General features: G+C 41.9%; 1 protein-coding gene across 1 annotated transcript in view; it reads right to left on the reverse strand.

The window, feature by feature from the left end:
• Window positions 1-24,877, reverse strand: part of RORB (RAR related orphan receptor B) — a gene marked incomplete at both ends in the record, with an annotated part of 147,875 nt that extends 122,998 nt beyond the window's left edge. The window contains 5 exon segments of the mRNA XM_080638304.1: window positions 14,823-14,833; window positions 14,835-14,884; window positions 23,157-23,330; window positions 23,869-24,014; window positions 24,871-24,877. Of these exon segments, the coding sequence (XP_080494430.1) occupies window positions 14,823-14,833; window positions 14,835-14,884; window positions 23,157-23,330; window positions 23,869-24,014; window positions 24,871-24,877 (388 nt within the window).
• Window positions 24,878-26,059: the final 1,182 nt, after the last annotated feature.

Raw genomic sequence — 26,059 nt, forward strand, 5'->3', positions numbered from 1 at the left:
ATGGATGGATAAGCAGTTGCTGAGGAAAATCAGAGGGAAAAAAGAGGCTTATAGAAGGTGGAAGCAAGGATAGGCGGCCTGGGAAGTATACAGGGATGTTGTCCGGGAAGCTAGGGACCAGGTTAGGAAAGCTAAGGTCCAGCTAGGATTGAACTTGGCTAGGGATGTGAAAGATAACAGGAAGGGATTCTATAGGTACATAGCGAGTAAAAGACAGACTAGGGACAATGTAGGCCCCCTCCGGAAGCTATCAGGAGAACTGGCTAGCCTGGATTTGGAGAAGGCTGAGGTTCTTAATGACTTCTTTGCCTCAGTTTTCACTGGCAAAGGCTCTGACTGCACCACACAGGTCTTGGAAGGCAGATGCAGGGACTGTAAGAATGAAGACCCTAGGCCCACTGTAGGAGAGGATCTGGTTCGAGACCATCTTAAAAACCTGAACATACACAAGTCCATGAGACCTGATGAAATCCATCTGCGGGTCTTGAAGGAGCTGGCAAATGAAGTTGCTAAGCCACTGGCCATCATATGTGAAAAATCATGGCAGTCAGGTGAAGTTCCTGACCATTGGAAAAAGGGAAATATAACTCCCATTTTCAAGAAGGTGAAAATGGATGACCCGGGGAATTACAGACCAGTCACCTCTGTGCCTGGCAAAATCTTGGATCAGATTCTCCTGGAAGGCATGCTAAGGCACATGAAAAACAAGGAGGTGCTTGGTGACAGCCAGCATGGCTTCACTAAGGGGAAATCCTGCCTGACCAATCTGGTGACCTTCTATGATGAAGCTACAGAACTGATAGACAGGGGCAGAGCAGTTGATGTCATCTACCTGGATTTATGCAAAGCGTTCGACACTGTCCCACATGACATCCTTGTCTCTAAATTGGAGAGATATCAGTTTGATAGGTGGACCACTTGGTGGATAAAGAACTGGCTGGGTAGCCGCACGCAAAGAGTTGTGGTCAATGGCTCGATGTCCAGCTGGAGACCGGTAACAAGTGGTGTCCCTCAGGAATCGGTGTTGGCACCAGTCTTGTTCAACATCTTTGTCAGTGACATGGACAGTGGGATTGAGTGTGCCCTCAGCAAGTTTGCCGATGACATCAAGCTGTGTGGTTCGGTTGATATGCTGGAGGGAAGGGATGCCATCCAGAGGGACCTTGACACGCTTGTGAGGTGGGCTAATGCCAACCTTATGAAGTTTAACCATGCCAAGTGCAAGGTCCTACACCTGGGTCGGAGCAATCCCAGGCACAGCTACAGGTTGGGCAGAGAAGAGATTCAGAGCAGCCCTGCAGAGGACTTGGGGGTGTTGGTCGATGAGAAAATGAACATGAGCCAGCTGCAGTGTGCACTAGCAGCCCTGAAAGCCAACCGTATCCTGGGCTGCATCAAAAGCAGCTTGATCAGCAGGTCGAAGGAGGTGATCCTGCCCCTCCACTCTGCTCGAGTGAGACCTCACTTGGAGTATTGTGTGCAGTTCTGGTGTCCTCAACATAAGAAAGACACTGAACTGTTTGAAAAAGTCCAGAGGAGGGCCATGAGGATGATCAGGGGACTGGAGCACCTCCCAGATGAAGACAGGCTGAGAAAGTTGGGGCTGTTCAGCCTGGAGAAGAGAAGGCTGCGTGGAGACCTTATAGCAGCCTTCCAGTATCTGAAGGGTGCCTACAAGATTGCTGGAGAGGAACTCTTCATTAGGGACTGTAGTGATAGGACATGGTGTAATAAGTTTAAACTTAAACAGAGGAAGTTCAGGTTAGATATAAGAAAGAAGTTCTTTACTGTGAGGGTGGTGAGGCACTGGAATGGGTTGCCCAGGGATGTTGTGAATGCTCCATCCTTGGCGGTGTTCAAGGCCAGGTTGGATGAGGCCTTGGTTGGCACGGCTTAGTGTGAGGTGTCCCTGCCCATGGCAGGGGGTTGGAACTAGATGATCTTAAGGCCCTTTCCAACCCTAACTATTCTATGATTCTAAAACAATCTGCAAAAAATCTTTACAGTTACAGTTTGGAAAATGAAGGGAAACAGCATATATGCATGCCAGCCATAGAGATCAGTATACAAACTAATAACTTTCATTGTGTTGCTGTGGGAAACCTTATAAAATCTATTGCTCTTTCTGCACTTTTACTGCTCTTTCTTCAATTATGTTTCCCCACAGAAGGACTAAATTATAGGCTAGTCCTATTTGTTACCAGAATTTGCATGAAAATACTAGTGCAGCAAGAGCAAATCAGTGTGACTATGAGAAACAAGTTCTGCATTATCTTTGGTAGAAAGATCTATGTTAAGAGAGTATTGAGGGGTACAACAAGCAAAACATTTAGAAATATTAATTAAGAGTTTAAATTCTACCTTGCCTTCCCAGGAAACTTAACAGGCAACAGTGAAGTATTTGGTGACACAAGATCACCACATGTCTAAAAATGCTTCTTCAATCTGCTTTAAACCAAATTAGCAGAATTAACTTAAATTTCAACAAATGATACCATTTTAAAACTTGCTTTCGCCACTTCTGTTTTTTCAGCAATGACTCAGCACACTAAGACACAGTCCTCAAAACACTTCATTTTCCTAGATTTTTTGAGTTCCCAGCTGTCCTGGGTTCAGCAGCAGCAGTCAGTTTTTCTCCTTCTTAGTAGCTGGTGCAGCGCTGTGGTTTTGGCTTTCGGCATGGGAATAATACTGATAAAGCCAATGTTTTCAGTTGCTAGTCAGAATGTTTACCCTGACCAAGGACTTTGTGAGTCTCATGCTCTGCCAGGGAGGAGGAGAAGCCGGGAGGAAGAAGGGACAGGACACCTGACCCAAACTAGCCAAAGAGGTATTCCATACCACAGCACGTCATGCCTGGGGATGTAACTGGGAGTTACCCGGAAGGGCACGTCCTCTTTTCTGTCGGGCAGTATCGTATTCTCTTTCCTTGTTATTTCTCTTATCATCATTATTATTATTGGTGGCAGCAGTAGTGATTTGTGTTATACCTTAGTTACTGACTGTTTTTATCTCAACCCGTGGGAGTTACCTTCTTTCAATTCTCCTCCCCATCCCTCTGGGGGGGTGGGGGGGAAGTAGACTGCGTGGTTCTGATTTACGGCCTGGGCTTAAACCACGACACCAGCTAACCTCTCAACATATAAAAATAGCCTTTTTCTAAAATGGCAAGGTAATGTGTTGATCCCAAAGCTTTGTACTTAACCTCAGTCTTTTTGTTTAACATGTAACATTTCCATGAAGATCCGAAAATGTTTCTGAAGATTTCTGGTCTGCATTCTTCTTTGGCAGAAAATATTGGCAGAGAATCTTGTTGAGGGATTCCTATTCACACTGTACGTTAAAAGTGGATTTTCTTTTGGTTTATATTCAGTTTTTCTCCTCAACTGTCCCAGGTGCAGCAGTAGCAGTCATTTTTATTCCTTCTTAGTAGGTGGTGCAGTGCTGTGTTTTTGACTTTCAGCCTGCGAACAACGCTGATAACACCAATGTTTTTAGTTGTTGCTAAGCAATATTTACTCTGACCAAGGACTTTTTCAGTCTCATGCTCTGCCAGGGAGGAGGGGAAACCAGGAGGAAGCAGAGACAGGACACCTGATCCAAACTAACCAAAGGGGTATTCCAAACCACAGCTTGTCATGCCCAGTATATAAACTGGGGGGAGCTACCTGTAAGGGCTAGATTGCTGCTTGGGTAGGGCTGGGTATCTGTCGGTGGGTTCTGAGTGGTTGTATTCTCTTCCCTTGTTATTTCCCTTATCATTATTATTATTGGTGGTAGCAGTAGTGGTTTTGTGTTATACCTTAGTTACTGGAATGTTCTTATCTCAACTTGTGGGAGTTGCATTCTTTCGAATCTCCTCCCCATCGCTCTGGCTGCGGGGGGGAGGAAGAAGGTGGGGTGAGCGAGCAGCTGCGTGGTTCTGAGTTACTAGCTGGGCTTAAACCACGACAGTTGTTTATGGTGCCCAGCATGGGGCACGAAGGGTCGAGATAGCGACAGATCTGACCAGAGTGTGTCTAATTGTATTTGTGATAAGCATTCATTATTTCAGATTAATAGTCACTCATCACAATGCTGATTTTTTGGCTCTCAAAGTTGTTGCGCTTGATCTCAGAGTTTCAGCATGTCGTACCGTACTTACAGCCGGTATTTGCTGTTTTAGTGTTTATTGGTTGGGGGCTTGGGCTAAGATTCTTGTTTCACTGTACTTTATGGTAATGGCTTGTAATACAATAGACTCATTGACCATGAAACTGATCTGGTTTGCATTCCCAGGGTGGTCATCACCTCTATACCTTGGGAGGTATATAATGGAAGTGATTAGCAATTACACATCTTTTTTTGCTCCTCAGGTGGTCAACCTATGAAGGAGACATTCCCTTAAGCATCTAGCTCCCACCAGACTATTTACAGCATCATTTGAGAGTTCTGAAGGTTTTGAATGAACTTTGGGTACCCTTGAGACCTGCCTGCTCATTGTGATGAGGATCACCGTGTTGGCACACATACACTGTGTTTTATCCACAGCCATTTTGTCTGATCTCAAAAGTTAAGCAGAGACGGGTTTGGGTCTTTTCTAGGGTTAGACGATTATATAGGAAGACCGAGAGATTTTCCCCAAAGCTGGACAGTCATGAGTGGCAGGGTGTGTGGGATCATATGGGCAAGTATCTAGGCCAGTGGGCCTCTCCAGTGCTTTGGAACTTCACCACTGAACAAGAGCAAAATATGGAAAAACTAGTAAAACACTTACATGAGGTGTGTTGTCATCCTGGTCACACCAGAGAGGGACAAATCATAGCAACATGCTGGGGCTTGGCCTATGCTTACAGAGCCCTGTTCAACACTATCCAGCACCTTCAAAGGGAAAAAGATGTCTCTGTTTCTGATGGCAAAGCAACAGACAGCGCAGCTACTCCAAGTACAGAAGCTACACCAACCCCAGCGACAAGTACAGCAGCTACTCAAACCCTAACAGCAACACACAGCACAGCTGCTGGTGCTACTCAAACCCCAAGCACAGTGGCTGCACCAACCCTGACAACAGATACTGCAGCCACTCCAATCACAGCGATAATCACTGCAGCTAAACCAGAGGACCAATGCATGCCAATACTGGTTGCCCCTGTATGCAAGGGGAAAAGCAAACGAGGCACAAAAAGCAACCTGTACAGTGAAGAAAGATGAAGAACCAATGCACTTACTACACGGGACAGCATCTGATCAAGAGTTATTATTAGGTAGGTCAGAGGGAGAGGAAGAAGAGGAGATGACTTCTCGACCCTGGACCTCAACTGAGCTACAGAATATGCGATAAGATTTTACCCATCAACCAGGGGAGCACATCATCACCTGGTTGCTCCGATGCTAGGACAATGGGGCCAACAGTCATGAACTAGAAGGAAGGGAAGCAAAGCAGCTGGGATCACTTGCTAGGGAAGGGGGGATTGACAAAGCAACTGCAAAACAGAAACAGACCCTCAGCCTTTGCAGGCAGCTCTTGACAGCTGTGAAAGAAAGGTTTCCATACAAGGACGATGTTATGAGTCATTCGGGCAAGTGGACTACTCTAGAGAAAGGCATCCAGTCTCTGAGGGAATCAGCCCTTGATCTACCATAGGCTGGATGCAAGGAATGCATCCATAGATCCAGATGAAGTCGAATGTACATGACCCATATGGTGGAAATTAACATGGAGCGCACCACCATCATATGCCCACTCACTGGCAGCAATAACCTGGAATAACATAGTACCACTAACAGTGGATGAAATGATCCATAAACTCCCCGAGTTCAGAGACAATTTCACACCTTCCATCATTTCAGCTGTGGAAAAACTGTCCCAGGAGTTCAAACAATTGAGAGACGATCTATCCGATCTATCCAGTTCCCCATGTGTACCAACCCACGTCTCAGCTATTAACAAAAGGTGTCCGACTGCTGGAGAGAGAAGATATAGGAGGTACACGCCATGGGCCACCATATGGTTTTTCCTGCGGGATCACGGAGAAGACATGACAAAGTGGGATGGAAAACCTACCTCAGCTCTGGAGGAACAGGTGCGTGAATTGAAGAGAAGAACGAAAGTAAAGGATGATCACCCCATGAAAGCTGTGGCTTCAGTCTCTGGTGAGCAGGTTCCTAGATGGAGTAGAAGAGCTGATTTTACTCCAGCTCCTGTGATAAAGAAGACTAATCCCTTTCTACAAGACATAAGTGGCCAATATTGTGATCACTATTGGAAGGGCCCTGCCTCTAGCCAGATGGAGGTAGGGGACAATCGGATTTACTGGACTGTGTGGGTCAGATGGCCTGGCACATCAGTCCCACAGAAGTATAAGGCTCTAGTAGATACCGGTGCACAGTGTACCCTGATGCCGTCAAGCTGTCAAGGGGTGGAACCCATATATTTCTGGAGTGACAGGAGGATCCCAAGAGTTGACTGTATTGGAGGCTGAGATCAGCCTGACTGGGAGGAAGTGGCAAAAGCACCCCATTGCTACTGGTCCAGAGGCTCCATGCACCCTTGGCATAGACTACCTCAGGAGAGGGTACTTGAAAGACCCAAAAGGGTGCCGACGGGTTTTGGTATTGCTGCTTTGGAGACAGAGGAAATTAAGCAGCTGCTCACCTTGCCTGGTTTCTCAGAGGATACTCCTGTTGCGGGGCTGCTGAAGGTCGAAGGACAGCAAGTGCCAGCCGCGATCACAGCAGTGCACCAGTGGCAATATCGCACTAACTGAGACTCTCTGATTCCCATCCACAGGCTGATTCATAGACTGGGGAGCCAAGGAGTGATCAGCAGGACCCGCTCACCCTTTAATAGCCCCATATGGCCAGTGCGAAAGTCTAACGGAGAGTGGAGACTAACAGTAGACTATCGTGGCCTGAATGAAGTCACACCACCATTGAGTGCTGCTGTACCAGACATGCTGGAACTTCAGTATGAACTGGCGTCAAAGGCAGCCAAGTGGGATGCCACGATTGATATTGCCAGTGCATTCTTCTCAATTTCTTTGGCAGCAGAATGCAGGCCGCAGTTTGCTTTCACTTGGAGGGGCATCCAGTACATTTGGAACATACTGCCGCAGGGGTGGAAACACAGCCCTACCATTTGCCATGGACTGATCCAGAATGCACTGGAATGGGGGCAAGCTCCAGAACACCTGCAATACATTGATGACATTATTGTGTGGGGTGATACAGCGGAAGAAGTTTTTGAGAAAGTGAGGAAAATAACCCAAATCCTGCTGAAACCTGGTTTTGCCATAAAACGGAGTAAGGTCAAGGGACCTGCACAGAAGATTCAATTTTGGGGAATAAAATGGCAAGATTGATGTCACCATATCCCCACAGATGTGATCAACAAAATAACAGCAATGTCTCCACCAACTAATAAGAAAGAAACACAAGCTTTCTTGGGTGCTGTGGGGTTCTGGAGAATGCACATCCCAAATTACAGTTCGATTGTAAGCCCTCTCTATCATGTGACCTGGAAGACAAATATTTTAAATGGGGCCCTGAGCAACAACAAGCCTTTGAGCAAATTAAACGTGAGATAGTTCATGCAGTAGCCCTTGGACCAGTCCGGACTGGGCCAGATGTAAAAAATGTACTGTACACCGCAGCCGGGGAGAATGGTCCTACCTGGAGCCTCTGGCAGAAAGCTCCAGGGGAGACTCGAGGTCGACCCCTCAGCTTTTGGAGTCAGGGATACAAAGGATCTGAGGCCAGCTATACCCCAACTGAGAAAGATACTGGCAGCCTATGAAGGGGTTCGAGCTGCTCCGGAAGTGACTAGCACTGAAGCACAGCTCCTCGTGGCACCCCGGTTGCCCGTGCTGGGCTGGATGTTCAAAGGCAGGGTCTCCTCTACACATCATACAACTGATGCGACATGGAGTAAATGGGCTGCACTAATTACACAACGAGCTCGAATAGGAAATCCCAGTCGTCCAGGCATTCTAGAAGTCATCATGGACTGGCCAGAGGGTAAAGATTTTGGAATGTCACCAGACATCATATATATATATGAGACAAGAGTGATAGTATATTGAAAAATGTGGGATCTGAGCATGACGTGAATGGTATGGAATAGGGGGTAGATACTGTCCCGGATTCAGCAGTAGCGGTCATTTTTATTCCTTCTTAGTAGGTGGTGCAGTGCTATGTTTTTGACTTTCAGCCTGCGAACAACAATGATAACACCAATGTTTTTAGTTGTTGCTAAGTAATGTTTACTCTGACCAAGGACTTTTTGAGTCTCATGCTCTGCCAGGGAAGAGGGGAAGCTGGGAGGAAGCAGAGACAGGACACCTGATCCAAACTAACCAAAGGGGTATTCCAAACCACAGCACGTCATGCCCAGTATATAAACTGGGGGGAGCTACCTGTAAGGGCTAGAGCACTGCTCAAGTCGGGCTGGGTATCGGTCAGCGGTTGTATTCTCTTCCCTTGTTATTTCCCTTATCATTATTATTATTGGTGGTAGCAGCAGTGGTTTGTGTTATACCTTAGTTAGTGGACTGTTCTTATCTCAACCCGTGGGAGTTAAATTCTCTCAATTCTCCTCCCCATCCCTCCCAGAGCTGGGGGGAGGAAGAAATGGGGGGGAGTGGGTGAGCTGCTGTGTGGTTCTGAGTTACCGGCTGGGCTTAAACCACAACAGTGACATACCACAGAGGGAATAAAATATATTTGGAAAATGATGGAAAGAAGCATCACTGCAAGTACTAGCTTCCCATCCAAATGCATACAAAAGAAAACAGAAACAGCTCAACTACTTGTTTAAATGTTTTTCTAAGATAACCAGCCCAAATTTACTACAGAAAACATTATGGAATCAAGCTGTTGCACAGCACAGCTCTTGAAGCTTTTCCTTTCACTACTGGAACTGACCAGCTGAAGAAACCACCTATATATCCAAGCCTTTAACTGAAATCTGCTGCTGATGGGAATTATACCGTGCTATTGGCTGGTGTAAAGAGGGCTGCCTAGCAACATCAGCAACAAGTTTCAGCAAGGTGATGTGACATAAAAAAGTAATTGCCTTTGTGGGCATGAGTTCGTCAAAGTAGGATTTACTAGGAAGTGCTTTTCAGAGAAGGAACAGATGATAAATAAAGTATAAATGTGACTTCCTTAAAAGTATGCGATTTTAAATGTGTACTTTTGAGCTGACTCAAATCAGCCTTCCACGTGTTGCTGACAAGCTTATGTTTTATTTATCAAATACTCTTCGAAGGAAATGATAATATAAAATATGACCCTGCAGGACAAACGGATCAGCCATGAAAATACCAATAAAACTTCAAATTAAATCAACTAATGGGTGATTCATTTAATCTTGTCTTATTTTAAACCAAAAATCTATTTTCCACTGCTGTCCATAACTCTAGATGTCAAAGCAATATTTGTGTGCCTGTAACACAATAGTACATTACTCCAAAGCAACTTTCCCCCAAATCTGACAATATTTCAAAAAACAACATTTCATGTTGTACTTTTAAAATAGCGATACTCATAAGGCACATCTACAGTGTGGCAAAGCAGAGCTCTTATGTCAAGACTCTATGGAAATGGGTCCTACAGAGTAAGATTCATAGAGTTACACTAACACACAGTACAACTCCATTCATCATGAAAATGTAGACTTGCAAAATACAGGAAAAAATTATCCAAAACCCAGCATGATAGCCCTAAATCCAGGGGACCAAAGATGACCTTTGCAAAATTATGTGCTAGAAGAAAGCAAAACCATTCCAAACTCTGAAAGAGAAGGTGCTCAAACAAAGGAATAAGAAATGTCATGAAGTTTTGAGACTTCTGAGATGTTTTTGTTATGCTCACAGAACTAGATTCAATATGTGTTTCTAACAGTATGACTTAATAAAAAAAGATATTTTCAGAAGCAAATTAATTTTTTATGCAATTCTGCTTGACTTTTATGTCTTCCTACTTGTTATTTGAAAGTAACAAAGCCACTGCTGCCCTACAACAAACACTTACACCATCTCCTCATTATCACAGCTGAATAATGAAACAACGTTAATCTCTAAAGTTCAGTCCTTCTTCAGCAGAATGTCCAAGTCAGCATTTCTATGAGAATCCCCTTCAAAGGATTTACAGAAGCAACCCACAAGTATCAATATTCACAGTGCAAACTCGTATCTTTGTTCTGGCCTCTCTAGCTCACTCTGTCTCTTTTTGAATTTGCTATAAAAGCTAAATTAGGTCTCAGGGGCACTGCACCACTAAACAAAGATCTCGTCTAGCCTATTGTGATGGAAGTAAATGTACTCAGGAGGAAGATGTACTTAAAGGAGAGGCTAAAGTGTCTCCCTCCCCCAATTCTCTCATCTTTAACACAGATTTCTTTACCCGCTTCACAAACTCACTCACACTCACTCATACACTCCCTTCTCCTCTTTATAGCTCTCTCTCTTTCACAGAAATGTAGTCAGCTGAATATACTGAACTGGAATAAAAATCAGTTTTGTCATAACTTGCTAAGCTGTTCCAACATTTACATGATTCCTTCTACAGCCTTTTCATGGATATTTACATTAAAAATAAGTAAGAATACTCACTCTTTTCAGCATCAGGGCAGCTATTTTAGAAGGATATATCCACAGTCCAATCTGCAGCCTTAATATGACTTAATAACAAGCCAGTTGTGCTCTCCATGTGCTTTCCTGTCTACTGCTGCTAATACAAAGTTCTAGTATTTCCTCAACTTCAGCTTCATTAGCGTAGAATTTAAAGTTGCAAGCACGCTTATAATATGCCTCACTATGAGGGATCACAGCTTTCATTAGGAAGGAAGAGAAAAGAAAAAAAGAAAACAAAACCAAAACCTAATGGAGACTAGTGATGCTACTGCCATTAGACATTGAGAAAACTTTGTTCGCATATATTTAAAAGAAGAAATCAAGACTCCTGTACAATAACTTTTCTGCTGACAGACAGAAAAATACAGAATAATATTTCAGAACAACTGATTTAATCCTGGGCTCCCTGCAATGCTTAAGAACAACTCTATTTTTCAGCTCAATTTTCTATCTCTGAAACCTTAGAAGGCTGGAATATGAATATGTTTAAATACTTGTCCTGGGTTCAGTTGTAACAGTTGTTTTTCTCCTTCTTAGTAGCTGGTGTAGCGCTGTGTTTTCGATTTTAGTCTGAGAAAAATGCTGATAACACACCGATGTTTTTAGTTGTTGCTAAGTAGTGCTTATCCTGATTAAGGACTTTTCAATCTATCTCTCATGCTCTGCCAGGGGCACTAGAAGCTAGGAGGAAGCAGAGACAGGACACCGGACAATATTTCTGACAGAAAGGCCCTACTAATTAGAAATGTCCTAAGATTCCTTACAAGAACCCGTAACAGAATATTCTCGTGTTTGTATAATAGATTGTGAAGCTTATTGTAACACGTGGGATTCCCTTCATTTTATATAGTTATAATGCTCCTGACACTCCTGCTGCACCCTTTTTATGTGCCTCATCACTTCTTCAAAGTTTTGATAAAATTTATGAACTTTGTAAAAGCAGACTCAAATTTGGTATCTAACCACAAGAAGCATCTTGAGGTATTTTACATATTTGTTACATAATACCATGCTTCATTAACATATCTTACTTCAGAGGCAAACATCTTCTTCCAAGTAAAATGATTTCAAATTAATGATAGACACAGAAAGTGTATACAGATTACAGATGAAGGTTCAACACCAGGTCAGTAGTGACTGAGCAAAATAAAAATGCTATGACACTTGGTGGCCCGCATGAAGTGAGCTGGTGGTCTCAATCCAGGCCTCAATGGACTTTGTTCATTAAAAAGGAAAAACAAAACCTACCACATAGAACTAATTGGCACCCCTGTTGGCACTGTCAGCAGCAAGGCCAAGGTTATAACGGCCACAGGAAAAGGGTCTTTCAAGGTCACTGTTGAGACACAATAGGGAAATGGCATGACAGAGAGACAGTCCCAGTGCCGTGGGCAGTTCGGCTCCCTCTGTCCCTCTGTCAGGCTTGCCCCTATCAAGATCAGCCTGACAAGAACTTTTTCACATCAGTCACCTCACCTATGCAACTATTCGCATGTCAAAACCCCCTTCAGGAATAGGTCCTAAACCTCTGCAGAATACAGAAAAGCCATCAATCCAGCACCTTTTTCAAGTAAAGAATACATCACATGTGAAGGCACTAGATAGTAAAACCCCTAGGAGATTTTTAATTTAATTGATTTGACAAAATTCCATTGCACAAAACATTTCTGCTTCTTTTCCTTACTGTATAAAGATGCTGACTGTATCTGCAATAGAAGGGGAACTGTTATCTTTCACATCGGTAGAAACTGTCACACAGGAGAAGAAAGTAAATAAATGACATAACTTAATTACACTTTGGCTTTCTTGTACATGAATAGTTGATAAATGTCGCTACAGAAAGCATTCATCAGTGTGCGTAACTATAGATTCGTATGGACAGTTACAAACTCTTCTTCAACCTTCCATTCTAATGAGTCTAATGGACAGTTGAAAAGACCATATTCCAGATTCATCCTTACTATCTATTCAATGGCCTTCTTTTATTGAGTATTCCATTAAGAGTATACTTGTAACACAGTGGATCACAAAATGAAAAACCACAAAGCCTACAGGAATATGAAATATACCAAGAAGTGACAAGTAACTGACAACCAGTGGAGGTGTGGATTTAATACCACACACAAAAAAATAAATCTAAAAGGTAATATGCAACTGCAGTAAACCCCCAGATGAATAAACACAGAATGATTGATTAGGTCTAAAAGCAAAATCTGATATCCAAAGAGGATTGGAAAATGGTATACTGTTTTTTCTTTTCCCTCTTCATAATAAACTACAAAAATACACAGATATGTGAAGTATGTCTGTATGCTTAGATGTGAATACATCTCCTCTTCGAAATGGATAGTTTTTTAAACGCACATAATGGGAAAATAGTATTATTTAATTTTTATAGATTGTTCAACCATTCTGTGCATAAATGTATAAAATATCACCTATTCCCTCATGAAATATGAAATATAGCTATACATACATCTGTAATATGAAACCTTTTCAGTTCCCTTCCTGAGCAGTAAAATATTAATGGTTTAGTACTGCTTGAAATACCGTAACAATTGGCCTCTAGACAGTAATCAGCACCTTCACAGAAATAGCTCTATTCCTTAAATGAAAAAATAATTCCTAAACATTTTAGATTACTCTTGACAATAAACTAAAAGTTAATTTTTTTGACTTGTTTCACAGTGAAGCATATTCAAAAAATGCTATTTTGGAGATTATGAAAAATCACATTTACATTTCATAGTATTTGTCTTCCTGAAATGATTTTATCCTGATGCTCATTTTTGCCAAAAATATAATGTAGGTTAACACTGGGTCAAAAATCTGATACATTCCTTAACATTTCAGTAAGAGCATAAAGACTTTACTCTGAGACATATACCCTCCTCTAGCTCAAATGATCCTCAGAAAGGATGAAATAGATGTTAATGGATGACAGCTTGGCTCTCTGCCTTTTTTATGCTTAGTTCTTACAGAAAACTACAGCAGGGAGGTGGGAAAGCAGAGAATTCATGTAAATGAACCTCCTACGCTACCAGAGTAGTTTTCCAAAAAGTCAGATTTCCTTTTTGTTTATGGAGAGTTCTGCAATTGTTTGTTTCTGTAATAAGCTCTGTGAGGCTGCTACAGAACGAAAAGTCAGTCAAGGATATATACTTAAAAGCCATCTTAGTCTTGGAGAAACTGAGAGCATCAAAAGACCATTCTTTGTTTATCTCCTGAGCATGCAGAAAAGATCTAAAGGCATTATTTCTATCTCATAAAAAATGTTTTCCTGCAGTCAAAATGCGACATGTTTCCACTGTCTCCAGAAGTCTATTATGAATTAAGTGAACTCTACATAATACATTGTTAAAAAAAAAAAAATCCACAAAACCTCCAAAGATATAGGCAATGCTTTTTTATCAAGCAAGAGAAAGAGTAGGTGCTGGCAACCAAGCAGTACTAGAGAATCAGAGATTCATCTGTAAAGCACCTCTTCTATTTCCAAGGCTACAGGCATACAAATGTCATAGAGGTACATGGTGGAGATGAAACCAGGCCAAGATTTAACAATTTTATTTCTTCCCTACAGTATAAACCAAACTAAGATAAACAAAACAAACAAACAAAAAAACCCACAAAAAGTGTAAAAAGAACAAAATCTCTTTCTGTAATATATGAGCAGGTATGATGCATGGTCTAATGAACCAATTACACATTTTCTAAGAAGTAAATGAAGTTAAGCGGCAAGGACTTTTCTGAGTGTACTGCTTTTTAAAACAAATGACTGGAAAAACTAGAGAGAAAGAGTGAGGGACATAAAAATAACCAAGATAGTAAAAAAAAAAAAAAAAAGTCAATTTGATTTGATCCAGATTTTAAAAAGATCAGGTTTGGATGTATTTTTGCAAATGACATTTTAATTTAGCAAATGAGTACCTTGGCTGAAGTGTAGTGAATGCCAAGCTTGTACAGACAGCTTACATAACTGTGTATGTGATGTTCCAACTTGCTGCACTCCTGAGTAGCTGAGCTCTGGATATACATAGTGAAGTGAATGGGCGCAGATGTTTAATGTTAGCATTTAGCTGAATACCAAATAGTTTGAAGTCCCATTACAACAAATCTACATGCAACACCAAATAATAAAAAGTAGCACAATGAATACATCCATATTGAACATTCATTCTTTTCCTTAATTTTTTTCCCTGTTATCTCTACTTTTCTCCTTCTTTCTCATTTCTAACAGCATGCCCACTGTAGTTAACTCTGCCTGCAATAAGCTGAAATTGAGAAGTCCAGCACTTTGTAGTGCAGAACTATTCACATTAAAAAAAAAAACAAACCCACAAAAACCAATCTTCCATCTCATCACACTTCCTTTTTATATTCTGTTCTTTTCCTTTACATTTCCACTTACTTATTCCACATTGCACTTTCTTTTTCAAAACAGCATCCTTTCAATTTAGTTTGTTTTTTATCCAAATTCACCATCCTTTTTTCCTCCCCATTTTCTCTTGTGCCTGTTTAAATTCCCTATTGAAGGCATTTAGTTCTCTCCTTCAGTTTTATGATGCAGCTGGCACAACTTTTTTCTCCTAAATTCTGTTGAAGCCTGAAAATGGTTTGCTGCAAAAAGTCTTGTTTAGTGTCCTGTTCTTCATGGCATTCCCGCTAGAATTTGCAGCAATTGCTGATTTAGAACACATCTTGGTAAATGGTCTTTTACAAAAATAAATATAGGAACTTTGGCAAACTCAAGTAAATTATAAATGGAGAATGCAACTTCCGCAGAGGCACCTGAGTTAAGATAATGCAAGTTTTCTCCCCTCTTATCAGCTGAACTCAAAGTGAAAGAATCATTTAGCTCTCCATCTTCTGAAAATCAGTAGACTGTAAACAACCAACAAGACATATTGTACCATTAGTTTTACAGTAAAACATTCCAGACAATTCTATAGGGAACTGTTTCAAAATTAAAGATACAGGTTAGCTCAACCACAGCTCTGCAGACAGATTTCACTCAGGTGATGTAATACACTGTAACATATATTTGCCTGAAATACTGACACATATGAAGTTTCTACAGAAATCTTTGTGTAATTGTCTCTCAAAACATCAGAGTAAGTATTGCATGCAAAATTTTCTGCAATTTCTTTTTTTTCTTTTTTTTAAAAAAAGATACATTATTAAGAATTAAATTATGGCTAAATTATGGTAGTTACTAGATACTTTTGAAGTTTCATCTTTAATATTGCAGCAGCTGCCACAACACTGGTAATGCCTTTATTCTCGACCAGTTCAGAACAGGGAATTTACTTTTATAAGCACATAGAAGTGCTTTGCAAATTGTAGGGGAGCTTGATGTTGACATTTTTTAAGCTATGGAACAATTTGTAGTTTGAGTTATTCCCAGTGGGTGTTAATCAACCATACTTTTCTTCAACTGACATTGTTGTTTTAATCTTCCTCCTTATTCCTACTAATCATTTCAGAGATTAATGTAATCTGAATTTTCCAAAATTGGCTATGGCTAAGACGAAACTAGTATACATTAGCAATTGTCATTCCTCCATAAAATGTATTCTATTCAAATAAATGAAAAATTTTTATATATGTGTAACTGCAGTTCGTACTACTTAAAACTCATTATTTTAGATATAAATTTAGATTATTTAGAATGAGTAGATTTTTGAGTGAGGAGATCTAGTAAAGTGTTGATCTTTTTACTTTTTTCAATATAAAGCAACAGTAATTTTAAATGCAAATCGTCCCACTATTCTAGATTACTGGTGCAGTACTGCTTACTTACTGTCTACAGTATGATATATATTATAGGTTTTCATATATTAAAAAAACAGTTAAGCTGATATTTCTTGTGTTGCATTGCCATTTCCATGTGTATTGGTACAGACAGCATGGCTTGTGTCATTAAAAGAAGTCTGACTTGCTGACAGCACTTAAAGATAATCATAAATATTACTAAACAAGCTAAAATTATCTCTGTTTGGTCACCAGTGGAACTTTCTCCAAAAGAGAAGTTTCTTTTCTTCACCAAGATGAAATCACTCAATGGCACTGTGCCCTATTAATACATTTCTTTTCCAGTGCCATTACTTCTCTCTGCCACTAGACTGTGCTGCATCAGTTCATATTTGTACTCCCACAGCTTTTGAATATCTAGCCTCAGATCCTGTATGTGGTCTCTCCTGTCAGTTACTTCCAGCCAAAATACTAAATACAGTTCGTTGTACAAATATTGCACATCATCCCCCAAATAATGCACACTGAAGTAAACAATGCTTTTCATAGCCAGTTTGCGGCTTCATTCTTCCAGGCAGACAAATATGAAAAGAAACAATAGAGCACCTGTTTCACTAAGTCAGGACCTGAAATACAACATTTAATTTCATTTTTCCATCTTGTTTTGAGAATCAAAATCGGTGCAATGCTGCACTGTTGAAGCATACAAGTAATCAAGAAAAAATGTGCTAGCAGCGTTGTGTTAGGTTTTCCAAAAATCACTCCCGTGGCAGCCTCTTTAATCAAAAAGGTAACTGGCAACAGTTTCTCACCACTTACTAAAATCAGGCATATTTTTCAAGAAGGAAAGAGAAGACAATATACATTAATGTCTCCAAAGAACATTTTTAATGAAAATACTATCCTTAATTTTGTTAAACTGTTTTATACAGTTCACATATAGTAAATTCACTAATCTGTCCACCTCCAAAAAAGATTCTGTTTTTCCAATAAACCTTTTGGAAAATGGTTTCCCCACAGCTTTCACTCTGCTAGCTAACAAACAGAAAAATCCTATCAGCTCTGGGACTGGTTCTATAGTTTCCAAGTATCTTTCAAACAAGTGTAAACTTTTAATGTGTAATGCACGCTAACCTCCCCAAATTATCAAAATGCATGAAGCCTATCACACTTTGCCTCCTGTTGTAGTGGGAATGGTAATTTAAGAGTGGCTTATTTATAAACAGCCTTGTCTTCACTTTTTACACTTGAAGTTTATTTTAGAGAACTATAATTTCATCTGAGACCAACAACAACCTGCTCCAAAACATAATATGCTACCCTCTTGACAGCTCATTATTTTGACAGTAGACTGAACTGCAATATAACAACTACTTCTTGTTTGTCTTCTTTTGATCTATTTCTCCCTCCCTATTGAAGATCTTCACTCAAAAAAACCTCATAATATATATTACTTGTAAGAGTAAGGAAATTCTTATTTTAAAGGATTGCTTCGGAGAGTGGAAAAATTAAATGCGATGAAAATGCATGCTTGTTTGGAAATGTTATTCTGAAGAATAAAGTAATTTATAGCTACCATGGATTAATGAAGCAGAAATAAGATTCTTAAAAAGAGAAATTATAGTGTGAAAGGTTTTTGTTGCGTTCAGGAAATCTAAGTGACCATGGATAACTAAAAGAAATCAAACTGAGACCACCTCAAGATCTGTAAGCAGACAGAATGTTTCAAAGACTGACTTCATAATAATTGTCAAAATTACTCTTAAAATTATATTGCTTTTTTTTTAGCCATGCTAAAATTTTTATTACCCTATGTAGCATATTCATGCTTAAATACATTACAAATGTACGTATTTTCTTAACCTTTACTTAAATATTGAATTGGCCACTATTTACCAGCAGTAACACAGCAATTAGCATAAGCTTAACAATTAAACAAAGTAATTTATTGATAATTGGCAGAAGAACAACGTTTTTTAATACTTTTTGAATTTCCACAATAGCTGAGAAAACAAGTAGCATATTTACCAACATCTTTTTCCAGCATATACAAATTTCTAGCCAAGAAAACTGCTATATTTAAGCACCAAAGAGTATTAGGCAGTTAAAAGTGCAAGGTGATTTTATTGAAATTTCAGGGCAAGAAGATTTTTTAACACAGCTTGCTTTTTATGGCATTGATTCCCTGTAAGCCTTTATAATCATTGATGTTTCCTATAACCCCAAATTATTGAGTTTCAAGGGGACAGAGAACAAGCAGCCTCAAATTTAGTTTGCCTTATTTATATGAGCGGTCCCATTAAGTCTAACTGAACTACTCACATAAATAAGGCCCACAATAACAGGAACGCTCCTTCAAGATGAGTTTGTCAAGCAAGCATAATTACTTGACGTTACTCTGTAATGAGTATGTGGTTTTAAATGTCTATGATCCAGATAAACATATGATTTTTTAAATTTATTGCATTTCTGTGCAGTAATAAAAGCATTGATCTCCCTTAAAATTTGTGTAGATGTGTCGTAATTGACAATTCATCAAAATAATCCATCATTAACATCAAAATAACAACATTTATGTCAAACTAAATTAGCCTATATACTTGTAATAGAGGCAAGAACAGCTGTCATTCTGTTTGCATAGATTTCCAGCAGACTGTGTCTGGCAAAGTTAAGTGTGAGCATTTCTGCTTGATAAAAAATATTTCCAAGACAGCAAAAATAGAGGGCCAAATGTCTCATCAATAGGACCACACAAGTGAGCAACTGTTGTTCAGTCAAACATGGACCAGGTTATCACAGCCATATTCTGTTCTCAATCCTGTGCAAAAATCAAGTTTTTAATATGCTCATGAAGGCAACGTTAGAAACAATCAGGAAAATGGCACAATCCAAAAGGCACCTTCTGTCTACCACCCCCAGTGACACTGTTTGATGTCTCATTTTCAAGCTGCACTTCAGACTTTGCCCAGACTGCATACAGAATCGGAAGGAACAACAACATTGAACTCTATAAACACAAAGCACAAAGAACAACATTTTGACATCTATAGTTTGTCTATGAAAGTCATTATGGAAAGTCCCAAATGTGCTAAATGCACAAAGCTGTTAAAATTGCTCTTTAAAGAAAATTATTTTGAATTCAAATGTGTCAGGTTTCTTAAAATTTACACTTTGGTTGAAGTTAATTTAACAGGTTTATTATTAAGCTCAACAGCAAGTGATCTAGGACTGTGTCTCAGACGTGTAAAACAATGCATAATCAATGCATTACTGTTATGTCCTGATTGTGTAGTGATGTTCAAAGTTTCTTTTCTTTCTTTCTTTTTAATAATTTCCTTTTTGTCCTAAGTAACTACAACTGTTTATTTATACAACTATTCTATTTAGCCCAATTTACCATAAATGCCGTTACAACACCTGTGATTTCCCTCATTAAGAGCTCAGTAGATAGAGTTGCAGGTTGAAAGAGCACTGCATGGACGACAAAAGGGCTAGTTAACAAAATCCATTATACTGGTGCACTGGTAAAGCTCATTTCTATTCATCTCATGATTAGTTAAATCAATATTTACTCCTGCATGCATCTTTTGTCTTTGGCTACTCAGAGTACGTTCTTCAATTTCATAGCACAAACCTCAATTTCTGTGAATTCCTTGCATTGCTTCAGAGGTAGAAAAAAAGATTTCTTAAATAGCTTGTGAATCCTTCACTCCTTTGTTTTCTTGTATCAGGTAACAAGTGCCCATACTATAAACATGTTTAATAACACACAGTACTATTGAAGTATTTTATCTGTACATTTCTTACTAGACACATGTCAATATCATATATAGCAGTACCTATGATAGTACCCTAAAGACTTTCGGCTCGTTAGCACGAGTATATTTTAAACAGGAATTCTGACTTTCAGTTTACTCAGAACATGTATCTTTTTTCTCCTGTTATCTTTTCCCCAAAATTTTGATAATAAAAATGATGTTTTTAATAAAAAACCCCACAGATCTGTACTTGCAAACATGACCGTATTGTCAAATGGGTAGATCATCACAAGTTATTGCTTATCACTGCATTCGTAAAAGGCAGTGTCAGACATTTTACAAACCACCATACAGAAATTGTTTCTAGCTATTGCAAAAGATATCCTCATAGTTATTAAATTAACTGTTATATTACATGCTACCAGCCTTCTACCCATGAAAAAAAATCTTTTTTTTTTAAAAAAAATCAACATATTAAAAAAAAAAAACACAGAAAAAAAAAAAAAAAAACAAACCAGACAACCAAAAACCAAACCCCTCTTCTATGGTAAAAATTCTAATGATATTAAACGAAACAGTTTTCTATTGATGAACTTTCATTATGTACTCCCCTTCTGTCCCAAACACTATGGCATAATAAAACAACCACAGATAAATGCAGGATACCCTGTAAATATGGTGGAATTCAAAGTAAAAGTATTGCAGAGGTACAAATAGGTTCTCATGCTTCAGGTTTGTTTCTTGTTCAATTTGATTCTAGAGAGGTGACACTCTGTATTAACTATACACATTTGTATGTTTTATTATGCAATTCAGTAAGCTTACTCCTGAGTCACGATTTTCTAAGCATTTACTGACATTTGTTAAAATTTGACCTGCAAAGGTCTAACACCAGAAACTTCTGTTCCATCAATATTGAGGAGTCTCAATGAAGTCAAATAACGTTACTCAAGCAAGTAGTAGCTGCAAACACTACACTGTCATAATGAATAGGTTTTGCTGTGGTGAGTCCCAAATCTGTCAAAATCAGTATTACTTCACTCTTACCACCTTTGTTTTAAATAGTCAGTGTGCAATTGAAATATTTTTAGAATATTAATGTTACATGTTCCAATTTTAGTCATACACATTTCTTGGAGTAACTTGTGATATAAGTTTACTTCGCTTTAATGAGCTTGTGAAGATTCCCTGCCACCGTTTATTAAATGTGTAGAACTCTCTCAGCTATCCAGACTATTTGTATACGTTACTTAATGAGCTCTCAGCAATACTACAGATACTGTGTTTGATTCACACTTTCCTAATTGCTTACAAATATTTTAGTGATGCTAGAAAACAGAGTAACTATGTAACATTACGTAACATCTATCATCGCTCAGTCCTGACGCCAACAATAGAAAACTACACAGAAAAACTTGCTCAAATACCTTGACTTCAGGGCTTTATGGAGTTCTTTTTCTTGAAAACACAAAAGACAAAGCTTTTTAGTAAGATTTCTAACTGAAATACTACTTTTTCGATAAAACAGTACTCTGTACAACTGCTTAAGTGCCACTTTCACAACTGAAATAATTGTGATCACAAACTCAGGTCTGGTGTGTGCACAGGTATACATGCTCAGATTAAAATTAGGTGAATTGATATTGGGTTTTTGCCACTTTGTATTTTTTTTATATATTTGCATTATCAGCTGCATTATATACAGAATTCACTAAGTTGTAACAGCTTTAAACTTTATGAATCACTTTAGCAAAAATTAAATCACAAGAAAAAAACCTGTAACCTTTATTTTCTTTTAATTAAGCAGCACAATTATTGTAGTGCATTTTAAGTCCTCTTTTTCTAAAAAAAGTATATGTAAGTACACCTTCTACATTTTAGCCCTCCTCATAGGATAGTCACAGGAGTGGGCAGGTGGAAGGAAAGAAGACTCTGATGCGCAAATATAAATTTCATTCTTTTACACATATGTTTGCCTCTATAAAGTACACATATAAAAGTCATCAACTTCTAAAACTTCCATTCCCAGTTCTAAGGGAAATACCACATGACAATTTGAACCCCAAAAGCACAAGCGCTCAGCCTCCTGCACCAGAATATTATTCTACTGTAAGTTAGCACAGCTGTGTATCCTCAAAGGATTTTTATTTGAAGTACAGGGAATTATTATTTCAGATAGGACATGACCAATGACTATAATGTAGTGGCACAATAGCTGAGGTGTGCCTCAAAGCTAGCTGTGCTTCCATGGGATGGGATGACCAACAGCCCTCATGACTGCTCAGTGCTTTGGGATGCAGCAGGCAGCAACACAGGCTGAGTATTTTCTTTAAGCAACCACAGCAGCCCCTGCACATCCCAAGCATCTCAGGCTGAGTGCGTCAACTGCAACTTGAACAGATCTCAACTTAGCTGGGAAAGTTTAGGGGAAGAGCTCACAGGTACAAGGGAAAGAGCTTCTTCTTTCAAACCCAACAGAGAATACAACATAGATGAAAAGAACTGTACCTTCACAAGAAGGCTTACAACTGTCCAGAAGCATTAATTCATGGAAGCTCACAATCTGTTAATTGTGATATACATTTATTTCCATTATTAGGAAAGCCAAAAATGCAATGGACAGATACTTTATTAGTATACAGTTTTCTTGTTCATTTGAGGGGGTGGCAAATGCTGCTTTTATCTTGACCTACACCTGATGCAAAGCATCAGTTTGGTAACCTCTTGCACATGAGTTTTGCACAAAGATGAAAGTTGTCTGCTTGTGCTCTTCTCCTCCCTCTATCCCATCCCCTTTCCCCCACCACCCATGTACTCCCTACTGAGCAAGCCTAAATATAATGCAAATATAAATCAGCTTTCCAGGGCAGAGCAGCACCTCTTCATGCTCAAGGGGCGGCAGAGGCGGCTGCGGAGTGATGCCACCAGGTGTGTGGAGAGATCCGCCTCCCTCTCCCTGCCCAGAACAGCACTGCCGGCCTGCACCCTGTTCTAATGGAAAGGGTCAGAGAAGAGCGACGACATTTCATTTCACTTCGCTGTTGCCCTTGCCGCTCTGCGGCAGCAGCGGCTTCCCCGGGACAGGGAGTGGGGGCTCTAGCTCGGGTGGACAAACCGCCCGGGAAACAGGGCTCCTGCCCAGGAGGCACTGATGGGCATGTTTCGAATGACCCAGAGCCTTTGATGGGACCTGCTTGCACGGCAAGAGCTTTTGAAAAAAAAAAAAAAAAAAAAAAGGCAACAAAAAACACAACAAACAAAAACCAACACAAACCAAACAAAACAAAAAAAAAAAAAGGAGAAGAAAAAAGCTGCAACATGGGCCGCTTTACAGAATTGAGAGTCTTCTCTCCATTTCCTGTGCTCTTATGAAAGACAAATACTGTTTAGCAAATCCTTGACAGATGCCCCAAAGCAAACACCCCATCTTGTAAGAATGCAGGCAGAAAGAAGGTTCTTGTTTGTTTGTTTGCTTCTCTGTGCAAATGTCAAAGTTACAATTCCTTTACAGAAAATTACACACGTGATCTGCTAGCGCTTTTACCGCACGCAGCTACAGGAGCTGACATCCCACATGAAGAAATCCTTGCTAAAAGTTGTTTCTAGCGTGTGTGTCCCCATTCACTAAAAAAAACCCAAGAAATATGCACGCGATGTCGCTGTCAACCCCGAGCATGTTCCGCTCCTCGAGAGCTCTTCCCCTGCACCCCGGCACCCCTGGAAAGACTACTGGTTTTTTGCTTTACCACTTTGCCGTACGGTGAGGCAAGCAACTGGGCTGAAGAACTGGGCGATACAGCGGAGTATAGAAAGTGAGACTCGGGAGACATCTGCAACCCCGGTGGGCTCCGGGGACTGGCGGGATTGTTCTCATCCTGGTGCCGGTGTTCCCCTGGCCCGGAGAAGGGTCCCAGAGGAGACACGCTTTACCATGTCTCCCGCACTTCTTCGCACGCACTTAGGTGTGCGGCGCGCGCGCCACAGCAGGCAGCCCCTCTCCAGCCCCAGCGGTACCCTCAGGACAAGCACCCAGGCAGCTCTCCACTCCTGGGATGTCCTGTAGGTGGGGATGCTGCGTGGTCTCCCGCGGCACCCTTCCCGAGTGAGGCTGTAAGCCCTGAGGGGAAGCTCTGGCTGCCCTCCAAGACACGGCTGCGCAGGGTGCACTGGCTCGGGGGGCCGCAAAAGAGAGCTGCAGCACGGGAGGGGCGTCCCAGCCAGCGCAACCCTCCCTGCCCCATTAGCAACCCCCCGGGAAGGGGCCCCCCAGGCAACATGCCGGCTGGGGAACAGGGCGAAGACTGCGAAAAAGTCCTGAGAACAACTTTTGGGGAGGCAAGGGGGAGCCTCTCCCCGTACTGGCAGCGACCCGGTACCAAGTCTCAGGCGGTTCCTGCGATACGGGCCACCTGCCGAGGCCGAGCGCCCACGGGACAGTTCCCGGTGGGAACTTGAGGACACAGGCACTGCCAGTCACTTGCCCCTTCCCAGCCTGCCCGCTGCGGCCCTGGGCGACGCCGGACTTTCTCGCACAGGTGCGTCGGGGTGTCTAAGCCCCCTTTCTCCTGCCGCGGAGAGCACTTCAGGCTAGCCGCGGCCCGGCGCGTGGCGGCAACACTCTGCGAGCAGCCACGCCGAGGGGCGGGAGCGACCTATCAACTTTCTCCCCGGGACCCTTTCCTCCCGGCGTGTAACCTACTCCCCAGCCCCTTCCCCAGCAGTTTTCCCACACAATCCGGCCCGCTTACCTCGCATGGTGTTGGCTCTTCGCTTCGCGCAGTCATGAAGCTGAGAGCCCGGGAAGTGCACCACAAAAATCCCGTTTCAGCACCCGCGGAGGCGTCGCCCGCCGCAGCAGCTCTGCTCCGCCACGAAAATCATACCTCCAAGGCGGCTCCGCGAGGTGCGGCTCCGCGAGATGCCCGCCGCCGGGCGCGCTCCCTCCCGGCTGCAGCCCCGGGCCGCCCGCCCGCCGCGGGAACCCCTGAGGGGGTCGCCGGGCCCGCGGAGTGGCTGCGGATGGCTAGCAGCGAAGCAGGGGAGAGAGAAGGAAAGGAGTTACGTTAGCAAAAGCAGGAAACACACACGGAGGAAGAACTGCTGGGAGGGGCTGCGTGAATGGCAGAGCATGTGCGCTTTCACATGACACCGGCGCCCCTCAGCAGCTCCCCGGTGCGGATTTCCACTGCGCAGCCACACGGACACGCGAAGCGGTAGTGAGACCCAAGGAGAAAGCGGCAAAGAGGCTTATAGCTGGGGGCGGGGGGCGCCGCCGGCATGGCCCCGCCCGCTGTCACCACCGCCGCCAATCGCCGCCCGCCCGCCCGGTACCGCGGCCGCGGGCGGCACTCCGCCGCCGCCGTTGCCATCACCGGCGCTACGACGGCCGAGGCTTTGGCTCCAGCGCCGACCGCGGCGCCGGCCGCGGCCGCGCAGGGAGCGCGCGGCTCCGCGGAGCTTTGCGCCGGCTGTTCCCGGCAACTTTTGCTCCGCTCGGGAGCGCCTGGCTGATAGCGGGTCCTGCCAGCCAGCCGGGGAGGGGGGTGTTGGTGCAGAAATGAATCTGCGGAGCTCTGGAGTTTGTGAAGAAAGGTAACGGGAGCAGGAAATCGTCTCCTGTGCCTTAATATTATTTTCTTTTGAAGCGAGGGGGCGTCTCTGGGGGCGGGGAGGGGGGGCGTCTCTGGGGACGAAGATTAACGCGCTCACCCCGCTGTGATTGTCACCGGGTAACGGCGTTTTCCGACAAGAATGGGAAAGTTTGGTGGTGAGTCACTTTCTCATTAAAGAGCGAATCTGGACTCGAAAGCTGTTTGTTTTCCCTGTGTAAGACTAGCAGACGGTTCTGCACAAACGGGTTTGTTCCAATGGCACCAGAATTTTTCCGGACTTAAACTCCCCCATTCCTCCCCTCTCCCCCCACTCTCCCCTGTTAAC

The sequence above is a fragment of the Psittacula echo genome (genome assembly GCF_963264785.1).
Source record: "Psittacula echo genome assembly, chromosome: Z".
NCBI lineage: Eukaryota > Metazoa > Chordata > Aves > Psittaciformes > Psittacidae > Psittacula > Psittacula echo.